Here is an 18238-nt window from a genome sequence, read left to right as displayed (position 1 = left end):
GTTAGCATGTGCTGCTCCTACAGAAATTTTAAATGTAAAGCATTTTAAGAATGATCATGATGCTGCTGTCTTCCCATCTGCCATGGCGAGCTAAGCCCGGCTGTGCCCACAGGGGAGAAAGTTCTTGCCCGGCTGCTTTCCCCGCAGCCCCAGATGGGCTGCCTGCCACTGTGCTCACAGCTCTTCATACAACTCAGGCCTGCATGCTGAAAAGGAAAGGACTCTGTTAAAGCTTGCCTGATGCTGAGCCGGGAATGTAAGGGCTTCTCAGTGGTGCCAATGCCAGGAGAAACTTTCTTATGTGATTCTGTTTCGTTTATTCTGTAATATGTGTCCTAAGCTCTCTTGTTTATGTGTTGGAATGAGACCACAGGATAGAGACCGTGGGAGCAGGGAGCAATGGGGCAGGAGGATTTAAGGATTTTAGAAGCACCTCCGTCAGTGGTGTTCTTCTCCCTTCTACAGTCCCAGCCTCGCTGGGCTCACAGCGCATGGCTGACCTGCTGATACGATGCAGCTGCTGTTAGTAACGCATGCTCTCCCAGCCCAATTTCCCCATGTACACGCCTGCTTCATAGCACGCCTCCTGGCTCCCATTTAATGGGATTGGGGGGAAAAACCACATCGCTATAGTCTGTCTATATTTATCCCAAAGAGGGAGCTATATAAACACCATTGTAAGTACCAAGTTGCCAGGACATCTGTAACTGAACATTTTACGGTTTTTTGTTGTTTTGTTTTTTGCACGTAGACATACCCTGCTCTACAGTAGCAGTGTGACAAACTACTTGTTGCTTTTTCCTCCCCATCTTAATTTTACTTTTTTTTTTTTTTTTTTTTTTTTATTTTTTTAATGCTATTCTTGTCTGCTTACATTCTTTTAATTTATGTACGTATGTATGTATGTATGGCTTTGTTGGGTCTTCGTTTCTGTGCGAGGGCTTTCTCTAGTTGTGGCAAGCGGGGGCCACTCTTCATCGCGGTGCGCGGGCCTCTCACTATCACGGCCTCTCGTTGCCGAGCACAGGCTCCAGACGCGCAGGCTCAGTAATTGTGGCTCACGGGCCGAGTTGCTCCGCGGCATGTGGGATCCTCCCAGACCAGGGCTCGAACCCGCGTCCCCTGCATTGGCAGGCAGATTCTCAACCACTGCGCCACCAGGGAAGCCCTTAATTTTACTTTTTAACTGCTTTTTCATCATTTTATTATCACCCTCTCACTCTGAGGATTATGTGGCAAGAAGTATTTTTAGCCTGAGAACACGAAGGAATAAGAGGATTAGTCCTCACGGGAAATGACAGTAGGTACCATCTGTCAAGCATTTCTTAATCCCGGATGTGGGCTATGTTTTTTTTTTTACTTAGTGCCTTATTACCTTCTTTACACAAAACTGCTCTGACGCCAGTATTGTCACATTTTACACTGAAGTAATCAGAGTGAGCCAGGACAAGAAGAGAAGGAGGGGGCATTCAAGACAAAGGGAACAGCGTGGGAGAAGAGGTAGTTGTGTGAAAAAACAGGGGGAGCGCGTATGTATTGAAGAAAGATACTTCCAGGAGGTCTGATATTTGGGAATGTATTATAAAATAAAGTCTTATGATTAAATTAGAAATTACCAAATTTAGAGAATAACAAAGAAAGGCCATGAATGGCAGGAGACAAGGCTGGGAGGACCCACGGGGGCAGGTCATGGAGGTCACATGGGGCTTTGTCTGAAATGCCAAAGAGTTTGGATTTTACCGTGTGGCAGTGGAGAACCCTATGAGATTTTTTTGTTTCAATGAACTACAGGTTTATGAACGTGTAATAGAATTTGTGTGTCACTTGCATTTACATATCTGATCTGGAAACAGAGAAAATAGGCAGGCTTTAATTGATGCTGTTGAAGGCATCTATTAATATATTCAGCGTGAAGTTGAAAATGCAGTTCTCTTCCCAATATATAACAAGCTTTTTTTTCCCCTAAGGATGGTTTTAAAACATGATGCTTGGTCAAGATGGTTCTAAGGCAGAGTGTAGCCTTCCACCAACTTCTGCAAAGTAATAATTTGTTGCCTAATGTTTAAAGTTAGTAAACCTAAGATGTATTTCTACGCGTGAAACTCACTAAGAGTCAATGGAAACTAGAATCCTGATTTATTAATATTTTGAAACTAGCATTTCCAATCAGTTCTACTTTAATATACTTTTTATTTATATATCCTAGATGATGAATTGTAATATTCCAAGTAAATGTAAGTATTACTTAAAATATAAAACAATCAATCACTGTCTGAACTTCTGACATACATAAAATCTAAAGACAGTTTAATACTCAGGGCTTTCAATTCTTTGGCTAAACCCTGCCATATCTATTAGGCAAAAATCTGCTTAACCAGATCTCATGATTCTCTATTCTGAAGGCCAAAAGGCTTTGGCTTAGAGACTTAGTGGAATACTTCAAAAGGCAAAAAAAATCTGTTATTCCTGAGAACTGGCTTTCCCCAAGAGATCATTAGTGACCCAGATGGTTCTCAGCTGTCTAGTTCTGTTGCTCTTGCTTCATTCTTAAAGTTTCAAGTTTTCCTCTGGTCTGTCTTCTTTTCAGCCTGAAAAACTTCCTTTAGCATTTCTTTTTTTAAGCATTTGTCTGCTGGTGACAAATTCTTTTAGTTTTCCTTCATCTAAGAATGTCTATATTCTGTTGTCATTTCTAAAGAATTTTTACTAGATATGGAATTCTGGGGGGTTGACTATTCTTTTTGTTTTAGCACTTTAAAAATGTCCCATTTCTTCTTGCTTCCATGGTTTCTGATGAGAAACGCACAGCCGTTGAATACTTGTTCCTCCTATATGCAATGTGTTGCTTTTCTCTGGCTGCTTTCAAATTTTTTATCTTTGATTTTCAGCAGTTTGGTTATGATATGTATGGGCGTAACTTTCTTTGATTTATCCTGTTGGGGTTGACTAAGCTTCTTGATTCTGTAAACTTATGTCTTTCACTAAATTCAGGATGTTTTCAGCCAGTATGTCTTCAAATATTTTTTTATGTGCTAATCATCTCTTTCTCTTCTTTTGGGACTCCAGTGACACAAATGTTAGACCTTTTGATATTGTCCTGCAAACCTCTGAAACTTTGTTCATTTTTTTTTTTAAGGCTTTTTTATTTTTGATTATTTATTTATTTATTTTGGCTGCTTTGGGTCTTTGTTGTTGCACACGGGCTTTCTCTAGTTGCGTCGAGCGGGGGCTACTCTTCGTTGCAGTGCGCGGGCTTCTCATTGCGGTGGCTCCTCTTGTTGTGGAGCACGGCCTCTAGGTGAGTGGGCTTCAGCAGTTGCGGCACGCAGGCCCTAGAGCACGCAGTCTTCAGTAGTTGTGGCATGTGGGCTCTAAGGCGCGCGGGCTCAGTAGTTGTGGCTCACAAGCTCTAGAGCTCAGGCTCTGTAGTTGTGGCGCACAGGCTTAGTTGCTCCGTGGCATGTGGGATCTTTCCGGACAAGGGATGGAACCCGTGTCCCCTGCATTGGCAGGTGGATTCTTAACCACTGCGCCACCAGGGAAGTCCTGTTCATGTTTTTAATGTTTTCTGTCAGTTCATTCAGATTGGATAATTTCTATTGATCTATCATCTTCAGTTTCACTGACTTTCCTGCCTCTATTCTGCCAGTGAGTGATTTTTTTAAATTTTTCAAATATTATAGTTTCCGGTTCTAAAATTTCCATTCAGTTCATTTTTTGTAGTGTCTGTCTATTCATTTCAAGAGTGTTTGTTTACTTCTACCATGGAGCATAGCTACAAAAGCTATTTTAAAGGCTTTGATCGTCCCGTTTGGGTTATCTCAGGGTTAGCACCTGTTGGTTGTCTTCCCCTGAGAGTTGCTCACATTTTACTGGTTCTTTTCACGCTGGGTAATATTGTACCTGAACATTTTGAGTGTTATGGTGTAAGTCCTGGGTTCTGTGAAAATCCTCTGAAGAATGTTGATTTTTCGTTTTGTTTTAGCAGGCAGCCTAGTTAGGTTCAGGCTACAAGTTCTGTCCCACCTCTGGCTGTTGGTTCCAGTGTCAATTCAGTTTTCAGAGCCTCTGCTGTCTTATATGTGTCTGTCCTACACAGGCACCTTTCAGGGCTGAGCCTGGGACTTGGGTGAGTTGTTCTGTCACAGTTCAGTTCTCAAAGCCTTCGCCGTGCTGCTTTGGGTCTATCCCACACACGTGCAGCTTGAGGGTGAGCCAGGACCTAAGGCAGTTCAGACACCGAATTAGGGGGTCTCCTTTTCCTGCTCTCTCCTCTCCAGTATTCGCACCTGACCCCCCCACCCCCACCCCCAGCTCCCAGCAGCCCCTTTACCTGGGCCTCTGGCTAGAAATAGGACAACGAGTTCTTGTGGTGTCACGGCAGCCTGCACGGCCATGCCATTCCGCATGGCTGGGACTATCCTCGGGAAGAGAAAAATAGTGGGGATTTGCCTCACAGTCTTCGGTCCGTGGGGTCATTGTCCCAGTTCCTCTGGACAGAAAGAAGGGTTTTCTCTCGGGGTTTTAAGTGCCTGTGCCACCACTGCACCGTGCACTCTGCAAGGAGAGTCACTTCGGGGGGCAGGGCTGGGAGAGGGGGGGAAAAAAAAGAGAGAAGAGGAAGAAACAGGATTCCCCCACCTGCTTTATCTCACAGAAAGCAGCATTTTTGCTGCCACACCCTCTATGCAGTTCAGCATTGAGGCTATTTCCAGGGAAGAACCAGAACATGAAAGGGGGAGAAGCAGGAAACTCACCCCTGTTCTGGGTCGTACTTCAGGCGTGGCTCCCCTCCCCGGCGCACTGCCGCAGCTAACCTTGCACAGCCCTCTTCAGGGTCCAGGGGTGTTAGCTGTAGGAAGGAGGGGAGAGAGGCTGGCGTGGGCTCCCGCCATCTGGCCACCGTCAGTCCCTCTCCCGGGGTTTATCAGCGGGGAGGGAGATGCGGTGGATTTACATTTAGGGAAGCTGTGCATGCAGCGAGACGGGAGGAAGAGAGGGTAGTTGGGAGGGAGTTACAGCCGCCTGGGCCAGGAAGTGACGAGGCGGGCCTAAGGGAGGTGCGGTAGGCGCAGTGAGAAACACATGGATTTAATTTGTTTTAAAAGGAAGCAAAAGGGACAGAATCCGGTAGCAGATTGGACACGGAGCATGGAAGAGAGGGAGGAGGAGGGCTGGCTCCCGAGTTCCTGGCCTAGGTGACTGTGGTAACAGACACAGGAAAAACAAGGAGGTCATCCGGGGAGGGCGGAGGATGCTTTGTTGAATTTAAAGAAATATAATAACGTTTCTTGTGTGTCAGAGATTCCTGTCACCCAGAACCAAGAGGCTGAACAACTTTCTGGTCACAAGCCTTCCCGAGAGGAAATGAGAACCACTCCTGACAGAGAATGTGCTAGAGAATACCTGAAGGGGCAGTCAGGCCCCTGCAGCCTTTCTGCTTTGATCAGGTCACAGAGCGTGGGATGCAGGTTTTCTCGGGACAGAAACTGCCCCTGACTTCTCTATGGGGTGAAATGCAGCTAAAGAAAACAGTCACATGCTGCTGCCTGGCTCCTCACGCTGAATGTCTTTATCTAGTCCCAGTTTTTACCAGCTGGAGCCTGAACTCCTCTCTGTCCCCAAACCCCAGCCATGCGGCTGAGGGTCCTGAATTACTCTGTTTAGATCAAGACAGGCCATCCGTCGAGGCCAGCTGTGTGTGTAAGGATGTTATTGGCAACCCTGTCGGCACAAGTCCTCCAAGCAGAACGCAAAGCAGTGTTGTGGGGGGTGGGGGGGGGTGGGAGTTGGGTATGTTCCCCTAGGGGCGTCTACCCAAATGGCTGGTGTGTTCTTCCAGGTGTTGCCTAATCGTAACGACAGCGCGACACAATAACAACTGGAATGTGTACAATACTTGTATATTTTCCAGAGTGCTTGCACACGCTTTATCTTAGCTGAGCCTCACAACATTCCTCTGAGCTGTTTTAACGTAGCGATCAGAAGCCTGAACCCTGCAGCCGGAGGACCTGGATTTAAAGCCTGGTGCTGCCGCTTTCTAGCTGTCTGGGCTTTGGGCAAGTGACAGAACCTCTATCCGCTTCCCTTTCCTCATCCGTAAAAGGGGGATAATAACGGTACCCGTCTCTTCGGGTTGTTGTGAGTAGTAACCGAATAGGAAAACACCTAAGTAGTGCCTGGCACAGACAGAGAGCTCTGTAACTAAACATTACTATTAGTTATAGGCAGGCATCAGGATGCCCTTGCAGTGGATGAGAAAACAGATGCAAAAGGTCAGGTGACTGGCCTGACTGTGAGTTTTCTGTCAGAGCTGGGTCTCCTGACTCCTGGTCCAGTGTTTGAGCTGGTGCTGGAGCAGGGAGGAGGTGGGACAGGACCCAGCAAGATTTACGCATGCAGATGGTGAGGTGCGAGGGAGGATCTGTTAAGCCATGTTTACAGAGAGAACCCTTATAAGTAGCAGCTCACGCAGGGTGAGTTAACACTTTCTGCCAGATAAGAAGTGGATACATGTCAATCAATGATTTTGCAAATTAATTAGCTCCTGAGAGACTAATAAGTTATTTTTTTAAATTGAAACACCTCTTCTCTCTCCCCATTGAATTCTATGGGTGTAAGTTGGTAGGTTTTTTTTGTTTGTTTTTTTTTTTTGAAGAGATCTGCCTGGCATAGAAATGGCTATTTAATACAGCAAACTTTCCCTTGCTGCCTTCAGTTACTCAAATCCCTCTTAACTACATTTTAAAATCCAAATCTCCATATTTTAAGGGCTTGGTCAATTTGAAAGATTCAAATACCATCCAAATGTACAACCTTTGAGCCAGGAGTGACTGGTGTCACTCAGTGATACTGGTATAAGCAGATATGCCGAGCTGTGATGTATGACATTTACAGCCCAGCCAACAGCTTTCGGAAGTCAGACTGCCGCAAAATGTATATTGGTTCTTCCCACAGAAGCCTCCCTGTATCACCCCTAGACATTTTCATCTTATTCTGTCCTTCCTTGTCCCCTGAAGCCCAGAGTACACATCAGCTCCTGTACAGACAGGCTCCGGTTCTTCTGCCACTGTTGATGTCTTTGAAAACCAAAACAGAGCAGGCGCCAAGCGCTGACCCCACTGTCCTGGGAGCGCACAGGGGCCACTGCACCTGCACACCTCGTATGAAGGGGATAACGGCTAGCACATGCTGAGGAAAGAGACAGTAAGCATCCAAACTAAAAGTGACTCCTCATTTCTTAAAAAGATGGCAGAGTAGAAGGATGAGCTCACCTCCTCTCACGAAAACACCAAAATCACAGCTAACTGCTGAACAGCCATCGACGAAGAAGACTGGAACCTACAAAAAAAGATATTTTACATTCAAAGACAAAGAAGAAGCCACAACAAGATGGTAGGAGGGGCGCTTTCGCGACATAATCAAATCGTATACCCACCAGATGGGGGACCCACAAACTGGAAAATAATTATATTGCAGAGGTTCTCACATAAGAGTGAGAGTCCTGAGCCCCACGTCAGGCTCCCCAGCCTGAGGGTCTGGCCTCGGGAGGAGGAACCCCCAGAGCATTTGGCTTTGAAGGCCAGCAGGGCTCGTGTGCAGGAGCTCCACAAGACTGGGGGAAACAGAGACTCCACACTTGGAGGGTGCACATAAGGTTTCACGTACACTGGGACACAAAACAAAGCGGTAACTCCATAGGAGCCTGGGCTGGACCTACCTACGAGTCTTAGAGGGTCTCCTGGGTGGCAGGGGTCAGCTGTGGCTCACTGGGGGCAGCAAGGACACTGGTGGCAGAGGTCCCAGAGAACATTGATCAGCCTGAGCTCTCTGGGAGGTCGCCATTTTGGCATCAAGACCTGGTGCTACCCAACAGTCTACAGCCTCCAGTGCTGGAACGCCTCAGGCCAAACAAGCAGCAGGATAGGAACACAGCCCCATCCACCAGCAGACAGGCTGCCTAAAGGTGTACTGAGCTCACAGCCACCTCTAAACACCCCTTGACATGGCCCTGACCACCAGGGGAACAAGACCCAGCTCCACCCACCAGTGGGCAGGCACCAGTCCCTCCCACCAGGAAGCCTGCACAAGCCCCAGGACCAACCTCACCCACTAGAGAGCAGACACCAGAAGCAAGAGGAGTTATGATCCTGCAGCCAGCAGGAAGGAGACCACAAATACAGAAAATTAGACAAAATGAGATGGCAGAGAAATGTTCCAGACAAGGGAACAAGATAAAAACCCACAAGAACAACTAAATAAAGTGGAGATAGGCAACCTACCTGAAAAAGAATTTAGAGTAATGATATCAAAGATGATTCAAGATTTCAGAAAAAGAATGGAGGCACAGATGAAGACGATACAAGAGATGTTTAACAAAGAGCTAGAAGATTTAAAGAACAAAGAAACAGAGATGAACAATACAATAACTGGAATGAAGAATACACCAAATAGAATCAATAGCGGAATAATTGAGGCAGAAGAATGAATAAGTGTGCTGAAAAACAGAATGGTGGAAATCACTGCGGCTGAAGAGAATAAAGAAAAAAGAAAAGAAATGAGGACAGCCTCAGAGACATCTGGGACAACATTAAACAAACCAACATTTGCATTATTTGGGTCCCAGAAGGAGAAGAGAGAAAGGGCCTAAGAAAATATTTGAAGAGATTATAGCTGAAAACTTCCCTAACATGAGAAAGGAAACACTCAAGTCCAGGAAGAGCAGAGAGTCCCATACAAGATATAAATGCAAAGAGGGACATGCTGAGACACATATTAATCAAACTGACAATAATTAAAGACAAAGGAAAAAATATTAAAAGCAACAAATAACATACAGGGTACTCCCCATAACATTATCAGCTGATTTTTCAGCAGAAGCTGCAGGCCAGAAAGGAGTGGCATGATATATTTAAAGTGACGAAAGGGAATAACCTTACAACCAAAAATACTTGACCCAGCAAGGCTCTCATTCAGATTTGATGGAGAAATCAAAAGCTTTACAGACAAGCAAAAGCTAAGAGAATTCTTAGAGAATTTGGTACCACCAAACCAGCTTTACAACAAATCCTAAAGGAACTTCTCTAGGCAGTAAAGAAAAGACCACAACTAGAATCAAGAAAATTATGAATGGGAAAGCTCACTGTATGTAAAGGCAAACATAAGGGTAGGAAATCATCCACACACAAATATGATATCAAAACCAGCAATCGTGAGGAGAGTACAAATGCAGGATATTGGAAATGCATTTCAAATTAAAAGACCAGCAACTTAAAACAATCTTGCACATATATAGACTGCTATATCAAAACCTCATGGGAACCACAAAGCAAAAATCTACAGTAGATACGCACACAGAAAAGAAAAGCAATCCAAACACAACACTAAAGATAGACATCAAATCACAAGAGGAGAGAACAGAAGAGGAAGGGAAGAAAAAAGATCTTCAAAAACAAATCCAAAACAATTAACAAAATGGCAATAAGAACATACATGTCGATAATTACCTTAAATGTAAATGGATTAGATGTTCCAACCAAAAGACATAGACTGGAACGAAATAATGCCATTTGCAGCAACATGGATGGACCTAGAGATTATCATACTAAGTGAAGTAAGTCAGACAGAGAAAGACAAATATCATATGATATCACTCATATGTGAAATCTAATTTTTAAAAAATGAGACAAATGAACTTATTTACAGAACAGAAACAAACTGACATATTGAGAACAAACTTATCGTGACCAAAGGGGAAAAGGAGTGGGGGGGGGGAAGGGATAAATCAGGAACTTGGGATTAACATATACACAGTACTATATATAAAATAGATAAGCAACAAGGACCTACTGGTATAGCACAGGGAAATCTCAATATTCTGTGATAAACTATATGAGAAAAGAATCTAAAAAAGAATGAATATATGTATAACTGAAATACTTCGCTGTATACCTGAAACTAACACACCACTGTAAATCCACTATACGCCAATAAAATTAAAACAAAAAAAAACCAAAAACAGGGTCTGCAGAGGAAGGACTGAATGGGCTAGACTCTGAACCTGATGGCTGTTCAGCTGTGTCAAATTCTTTGACCCGTCCTTACCCATCAAACCCTGCTCGCTTGGTGGCTGCCTTTCCAGCACTGCTGACCCATAACCTTTAATTAAAGCCAGGACTTGGACACGTCAAGGACATTATGAACCCTACTTAGATTGAAGGAGCCTGAGAAAGTTAGTGCACCGAGTTCAGTGGAAACTCAGAGGAAGCGTTCTCCCCTCTCTTCACCACTCACCCCATGTGAGGACAGACTTATCCTCACTGGTTTATGCTCATTTGCAAATTAAAAATCATCACATCGATTCCTTAAAATGCCAGCTACTGAGAGGCATAATGAGGATTTTTAGAATGGAATTCCTTCCAGAAATGAGACAATATTAGTTTCAAAAGAAGTCATATGTATAGGAATAATGGAAAACATGAAGCTGTTCCCTTCTTTTCTTTCTACTCTTTGGTTTTTTTTAAAAGCCTTTTGTAGAAAGTGTACTTCTCAAGATGTGAGGTTGAAATGGATCCCAAAACGCTGGAATAAGCAGAAGGCCTTTTCCTGAGGTTGAAGTGATAAGAATGTTGTTGCTTAGTTAACTAGCTCTTGGATTTGGCATAACCTGGTTTTCTATAAGAAAGTACCCTCCGGTAACATTCAGAGTGGCAAGCCTAGGAAATGCAAGCTACGAGGCTTAAAAACTCCTGGGCTGACTTCATGTAGATGTCAGTCTCTCTCATCGTCTATCTGAAAGACAGGAATGGTGACATTTGACTTGTGGAACCCTGTCCAGCAGGGATAGTGGGAGATGTAACAGCAGGTAGTATTTATTTTCCCTCCTTCTCTCCATTCCAGTATCCCTGCCATTCTCTTCATAGGAACAGAGAGCACAGTGCAAGATCGTCACCCCCGCTGGGCATTTTCCTGGAGGTATCTAGCAGGTTATCTTGCAGGCAAATACCATAGCTGCCAGCCAGAATTGTTTTTTAGAAAATGATGAGTTTTCCAGGGGAGTGTAAGGAAAATTAGACAATATTCTCTCCCACCTGCATTCTTCTGAGCTCAGACTCTTCAGTTAAGGAATAATATATACTGTACATTGGTTTTTTTCCACTACTAAAATTGTCTTTTGTATCCACTTTGTCTTAACTGCTTGTAGAAAGCCAAAGATTATAACCCGTAATGAGTTGGTGCAGCAGATGGGAATGTTTTAAGCCCTCTTCAGTCTCTGGGATTAGGCGAGTTGAGAACACAGTAAGATGTCACCATTAAAGCCAGAACTTGAACATTTCAAGGACATTGTGAACCTTACTTAGTTGAAGTACCTCTGGTAGTCCAGCTCCAAGATGGGCAGATGGTGGAGAAATAAATATTTTCCTTATCATTGTGATTATTGTATTCTCTGGTGCTCATGTTGAAGAAACAGTACACAAAGTTGTCAGTACCCTTCAATTTGGTTATTCAAAAATATTTTTTTCCCTTTTTTTCTTCCTTTAAAATGAAGATTTACTCTAACGTAGAAATTGTGATCCTTTGTTTTCTTCCAACTGAATTCACACAGCTTGGGTTTATGTATACATACACACACACACACACACACATATATATACATACATGTAAATTTTGAGCTGGAACCTTGTTAGTGGTAAAGAAGTAGGTTTTAACCAAAAAAAGAAGATGTTCTTTTTCCATATGGCTACCTCAGGCGAAGAGAAAAATGACTAAAGAGCCATGGAGTCTAATTTCTCTTGCAACAAAGTAAGAGTAGACACTTCATATAAATGAAGTCAAAGTTGAAACCATCAAGACCTTTACTTCATTCCTTCAGTTAAGCATACTGGGTATTTGTGTAATCCTGTTTCATAGTATGGAAATTTGTAAGTAAGGTGGCAGATTACATAGCCCTGCTCACTGGAGACAGTGGGTGCAGGACAGAACAAGGGACTGAATTCTGAATAAAGGTCTCATGAATATTTACAATGGTTGTACAAGGGTAGCCCCGAAGTCAGGCTGCCTTGAGTTCACGGCAGCCCCACCCGCCAGTGTAGGTGTCTTAGCCTCGCTTCACCTCCCTAAGTTGAAGTTCCCTCAGCTAGCGCACTATGCAGCTAAAGTAGTATCTCTACTACAAGACAGTTGGGAAGACCAGGTGAGATAATCCATGGACTTTATCGCAGTGTTTGGCTCATGGTAATTCCTCCACGAATGGTATCTGTGATTAATACTCAACTCAGCTCTGTGATCTTAGGCAATTCCCTAATTCCTTTGACCCTCGGCTGCTCCACTTGTTAAACAAGAATATTTACCCTGCCTGCCTATGGTATTGTTGTGAGGATCAAATGAGAACACATATTGAAAAGACTTTTAAAAGTGAGTAGTTAACAAACCAGTTGGGAAGAGAGCGCTGTACACAGCACGACACAACTGGAAAACATTCCGAGGCAATGTGTAATCACGCATTGGCCTGTGAGGACTGAACAGATTCAGAGAAGGCAGTTGTAGACATTCAGGGAAAGGAAGGAAGATTGTGGCCTTACGTTGGGGGCAGTCCGTGCAGAGTGGAGGGGGGCCTCCAGCTGAGCCTCGAAGACAAGACAGAAAGGATGCAGCTGGGAGAAGTGGATCCTGCCCCCACTGACCGCTCAGCTGGCTAAATTTTGCTGTGCGTCTCCTCTCTCGTTCCAGGCGGAGTTGATTGGAAGCCTCACCCACAAGCTTGAGACCCTCCAGGAAGCCAAGGGGAGCCTGCTGATGGACATCAAGCTCAATAACGCCCTGGGGGAAGAGGTAGAGGCCTGGATCAGTGAGCTCTGCAAGCCCAATGAGATCGACAAGTACAAGATGTTCATCGGGGACTTGGACAAGGTGGTGAACCTGCTGCTGTCCCTCTCGGGGCGCCTGGCCCGCGTGGAGAACGTCCTCAGCGGCCTTGGTGAAGACGCCAGTAACGAGGAAAGGGTAGGCCGCCTAGCAATTCCGCTCAATAATTTTCCTGCCTGAGCCCATGTACCCAGAGAAGTATGATTTGACAGGAGCCTTTCTAGAGACGATCACCATCTCTCCCGGGGAGGGAGAGAGGAGAAGGATCTTCCACGCCAAGATGTCATGCTGACCCCTCAGCCTCAGGGGTACTTAGGAAAGTTAAAAATGTGGGTGCCAGGGTTTCTTTCCTTCCTTTTTATCCCAGAAAAAGGAAAGGTAAAAGCATGATGGGGGTGGACATTAAAAAAGGGGAGAAGGACGACAAAACTGTTGGGGATGAGGAGAGGGCACAGGAACGTGAGCTCGGGCTCCCGGGAATCTGCAGGCGAGGGGCCACGGGCACTTGGTGAGGACGCACCCGCTGTGTCCATGGCACCCCTTACTGGAATAACTGGTAGTGACAGCGGTGGCGATACCAGATAGAATCTAAGTCCTCCCTCCGGGTCAGGCGCTGTGGGCTTACACACTGTAGGTGCAGTCTCACAGAATCCTCACAACAGGCCAGTAGGCAACAGAGCCAGGACGGGAGGAGCCCTGCTGCAGCCCCCAAGTGTTATTCACCTCCCTGAACTTAACTCCAGAGCTACAGAGCATTCTTCATTTGCTCATCTGTACAGCAAATATTTACTGAGTATCCGGTACCTGCCACTTTCTGATCTAGGCACTTAGGATACTCTGTGAACAAAGCAGTCAGATCCCCACCCTCATGGAACAAACTTACCAAGGGAGGTCAGGTGATAAACGCAGCTATTTTTCATATATATGCCGAGGTGATGAGTGCTCCAGCCATCAAGGGGTTCCTTTGCTTTCTGGCTCCTTCTATCTACAGCTCTCTCTTTCAGTGCTGTCAGGGATTTCCCAATTATTTCTCCGAATGCACTGCATTAAAAGGAAAGATGTCTCCTGTCAAATAGATTTTTAAAGGATTGAAAGAAGTCTAGGCGGTAAGCATTTAGGAATGTGACTCAGCATGCAGGAACTTTCTGCAGCCCCTCTCCCGGCGAGTGCCCTCCTCGTGGAAATGTTCTGGGCCTTCACTTCCTCACCTAGAAACCGTCTGACTGTGTTTGCCTCAAAAGTGTTGTCCTTTCCACCTTCCTTTCATCCAGCAAGCAGCTAACAAGAACCTGTCAAATGCCAGGTGCCCCGCGTGCTAGGGCTGAACACTGCCTCAAAACAGGCGCGCCTTCAAGGAATTCAGCAGTTAGTGAGGAAAACCAGTGTAAACAGAGTAGAAGCGGCGATTGTATTTAGTATGCTGCAGCACGGCGATAAACTCAGAGCCGTGAGAGCACCTCCCATGCGGTGTGGTGTGTGGTGTGTGGTGTGTGGTGTGTGGTGTGGTGTGGTGTGGTGTGGTGTGGTGTGGTGTGTGGTGTGGTGTGTGGTCAGGGAGGACTTCACACAAGTGCCGCTTGAATGGAGTGTAGGGGACTTTCTTAATTCCAGGTGGACTAAGAGGGAAAGGGCTTTACCATTTAGAAGGAATGTTATGGACAGACAGACCATGGCGTGTTTTAAGAACTGATTTACATGTGGTTGGTATGTCTAGAGCAGAGTGCTTCCTTGATTCACTTGTTTTTAAGGGAGACCAACAAGGGATAATGAAGCCACTGTCCCCCCAGGGCTAGCATCAGTGGGGAAGCCATCACTGCCTCTGGACCTGGAGCAGCAGGAGGAAGGGGCCCTTATCGGAACTCTAGCTGTAGCTGACCTGCAGCACTGAGGCCTGGGTGAGAGGTGGTAGCCATCACCCCCTGGCAAGGAGGGCGCCAGGGATAAAGGCCTCAATTTCTTCTCCCTCCCGGCTTCCAGTCTCCTGCCCGTGACTGCCACTGGCCAAAACTAGCAGCCAGCAGGGTGCAGCTTCCCTAGACATAGAGCAGGGCAGAGGAGAGTGGATCTGAAGGGGTAAACAGTATCCGGTGCAGAAGATAATCACAAAGACCTACGGGTCGTACTTTAGACTTTAGCCTGTAGGCCTGGAGAGCCATGAACGAATTTCATGACATAATCAGCCTGGGGAGGGGTGAGAATGATGTTACAGTTGGGAGGTTTATTGTAATGGTCTAGCAAGATGGGTTTAGGCTGTTAATTTGGGCCATTGTCATGGAGATAGAGAATAGGGAGTGACTTAGAGAATGAGTTTGAATTCGCAGGGCGTGTTAGATGAGGGGAAGGATAGAACAGAAGGTAATTCCAAGTTTCCTGTTCGGTTGCTTGGGTGGATGCCACAGGTATCTGAGATAAGCAATACTGGAGCAATTCTTACGGGAAGAGAAGTTGAATTCAATTCTGGAACAACTCAATACTTAAATGCACGTACACACTCTCAAGTACAGATAAGTGCTTGCTCACCTGCAAGATACATCTGTATTAGTTTTTATAATTATTAGTCTTTGTTAAATAGAAGTATAAATAGGAATAAGGAAAGGAAGAATAAATGGTTCAATAAATGCCAGATTCAGGATTGTAGTTACCAGTGAGGGGAGGAGGGGGAAGATGGGGATCAGGAGAACTATATATAACGCTTCAACTGAATATTTTGTTTTTAAACTGAAGCAGATATGAAAAATGTTCAAGCTAAGATTTGGTACTGTTAATGATGGGTACACAGATATTATACCATTCTCTATACAATACTGATGTTTAAAATATTTCATAATTTTTTAAAGGTGAAGAAGAGGTTCTCACTTTTTAACTTATTTCCCAGTATTTTGAAACATGTCTTCATTGCAACTTCAGTCCCTAAGGGTTTCTTTTTTAGGTGTGTTTTTCTGATTAGGGGAAGGAAGCCTGTGAAAAATGGAGATATTTGTAAGATTAACCTATTAACTTTGCACTTTTCCTCTAGGCGTTATTAGGTAAGATCTGACAGGCCGGTTCAAGGGGAGTTTAGGGCAGAGACCCATGAGCCTTTCATAACCCTACATAAGATAATCTGTGTTGAGATATATATTTAAATATTCTTATTTCTTGATTAATTTCCACTTTAAAGTTTCTCAGTCACTTTAGCCTGAAGAGTCTGCTTAAATATAAAATTTTTAAAAAATTTTAATGACGTTATATGTCAGCATGTTGAGTAAAAGGCCACATTAAAGACTTTTATAAAGTCTAAAGATAATATGCTGTCTTACCGTTGGGTCTGTATAAGAAACTCTCAGAATATGAAATCGCCATCATTGTCAAATAGAATTTCTCTCATGTTAGATTCAGAGGCCTGAAAAATGGAAACTGATTTTTTCGGAGATGGTAAATATGATGTTCCCATTGTTGATTGTGGATTGGAGCAGAGGTTCTCAAACTTTTAACTGCAAAGAATCGCCCGAAAGGCTCCTTCAACCACAGACCTCTGAGCCCCACACCTCCAGAGCTTTTGACTCAGTAGGTGGAAGGGGGCCTGAAATTTTGCATTTCTAACAAATTCCCGGGAGATGCTGCTGGTGCCCACTTTGAGAACCACTATAAAATGGAAACACTTGTAAACACTCAGGGTACCTTGATGACTGGCTTTTTCCCCCTTCAATTTTTTAACTGTGGTAAACTACATATAAAATTTGCCATTGTAACCATTTTTAGCTGTACAGTTCAGTAGTATTAACTATATTAACATTGTTGTGCAACAGATCTCCAGAACTTTCTCATCTTGCGAAACTGAAACTATACCCACTGAAACAACAACTCCCCCTCCTCTCTCCCCTCCCCCAGGGCCTAGCAACCACCATTCTACTTCGTGTCTCTATGACTGTAGACTTCTAAGGACATCATATAAGTGGAATCCTGATTGTTCTTTTAAGTCTCAAAGCCTTAAAGTAAAGCCATTACCCCAGCCAATTTTAATATAATCTCTCAAATTAAAGCTGCCACATGACTCTATAAGTTAGAGAACCATATATCTGCAACATAAGGGTAATAAACTGATTTTCAAACAACTGAGTCTCCTTACTTTAGAGCGACAATCAGAATAGAAACTTAGACACCGCACCGTCCTGAAAAAGGTCTCTCTGCGGGCAGGTCGGTTCTCTTCCCCGTTCCGCTGGCCCTTTGCTGATCTGCTTGTTTCGCCCTGGCAGAGCTCTCTCAACGAGAAGAGGAAGGTCCTGGCCGCGCAGCACGAGGACGCCCGGGAGCTCAAGGAGAACGTGGACCGGAGGCAGCGCGTGGTGCTGGACATCCTGGCCCATTACCTTTCCGAGGAGCAACTGCAGGATTACCAGCATTTTGTGAAAATGAAGTCGACACTCCTCATCGAACAGCGGGAGCTGGACGACAAGATCAAGCTGGGCCAGGAGCAGGTCAAGTGTCTGCTGGAGAGCCTTCCCTCGGACTTCGTGCCCAAGGCAGGGGCCCTGGCTCTGCCCCCAGGCCTCGCCGGCGACCTGACTGCTGTGGGAGGGTGGACCGTCAGTGGTATCTTTCCGACAGTAACCTTTCCACTTTAACCTCTTCTTCAGGACCCAACGAAAAGACCACCCCTTCTCTCAACACTATGTAATCTGAAAAATGTTTCAGTACAAGCCAGCCTTTAAACTCTATGGGTTATGGGGGGTTTTTCTGGATAAAAGGAAAAAAAATTCCATCCAGGAAAAAGCCTGTCTTTTCCTTCTCGCCCTTCATGATTGATCTTCTGAGAGCTTGAATGCTGCTGGGAACTTACTTACCCCTTTCTGTTGTTACTTCGTAGTAGAAAGAAAATTAATGAAACTGTGCGAACTGATCGGAGGGTGTCTGATCGTTTAGTTTTCCACAGGCTGAGGCAGCATGGATAAGTGCGTGTCACCCTCAGGAATGTACCCACGGTGGCCTTCCCTGCTTGTGGGCGGTGCATCCTGACGACAGGTACGTGTGCTTAAGGGTCTGCAACATAAAGCCTTAAAGAGAAACACACACACACAGGAGAAAACTGTCAAACCTTGAACGTTGTTATTTATATTTTTAAAAATGAAAAAGATCATTGTTTGTGTGCTAACCACTTACTTGATTCTGTTTTGTGGTGGACGTAGACGGTTACATTTGAGCTTTGTATTTTGTGAGAACCTTAATGAAACGAAGAATTCCAAAGACAGTCACATTGAGTGTGGAGACTTTTTTCTTAAACTCTCAACAGTGAGTAGACCTTCAATGCTTGTTTTAAACTGAGTATGGGGGAGCCCCGGCTGCCCCGGCTGCCGGTCTTCATCACTGTACTCCTGCAACACTCAGGAGCGCACAC

The 18238-nt window shown here is 44.8% G+C and overlaps 1 protein-coding gene and 1 long non-coding RNA gene across 6 annotated transcripts in view; one reads left to right on the top strand and one right to left on the bottom strand.

The window, feature by feature from the left end:
- SHROOM3 (shroom family member 3) overlaps nucleotides 1-17743 on the top strand; it is a 122719-nt gene extending 104976 nt beyond the window's left edge. For all 3 annotated transcript variants that reach the window (XM_068542800.1, XM_068542799.1, XM_068542798.1), the window contains exons 9-10: nucleotides 12730-13002; nucleotides 17100-17743. In XM_068542800.1, coding sequence (XP_068398901.1) covers nucleotides 12730-13002; nucleotides 17100-17468 — 642 coding nt within the window. In that variant the 3' untranslated portion in view covers nucleotides 17469-17743. The remainder of the gene's footprint in view (nucleotides 1-12729; nucleotides 13003-17099) is intronic.
- Nucleotides 2120-5036, bottom strand: LOC137764101 (uncharacterized). 3 transcript variants are annotated; one of them, XR_011073912.1, is made up of 3 exons: nucleotides 4758-5036; nucleotides 4334-4587; nucleotides 2120-4222 (listed from the first exon to the last, which is right to left on the bottom strand). It is a non-coding gene; the product is annotated as an uncharacterized lncRNA (long non-coding RNA). The 3 variants fall into 3 exon arrangements; XR_011073914.1 differs by having other exon boundaries at nucleotides 4334-4492; XR_011073913.1 differs by lacking the exon at nucleotides 4334-4587.
- Nucleotides 17744-18238: the final 495 nt, after the last annotated feature.

Source organism: Eschrichtius robustus, chromosome 4 (genome assembly GCF_028021215.1).
Source record: "Eschrichtius robustus isolate mEscRob2 chromosome 4, mEscRob2.pri, whole genome shotgun sequence".
NCBI classification, from domain to species: domain Eukaryota; kingdom Metazoa; phylum Chordata; class Mammalia; order Artiodactyla; family Eschrichtiidae; genus Eschrichtius; species Eschrichtius robustus.
This window is presented reverse-complemented; position numbering and strand designations above follow the sequence as displayed.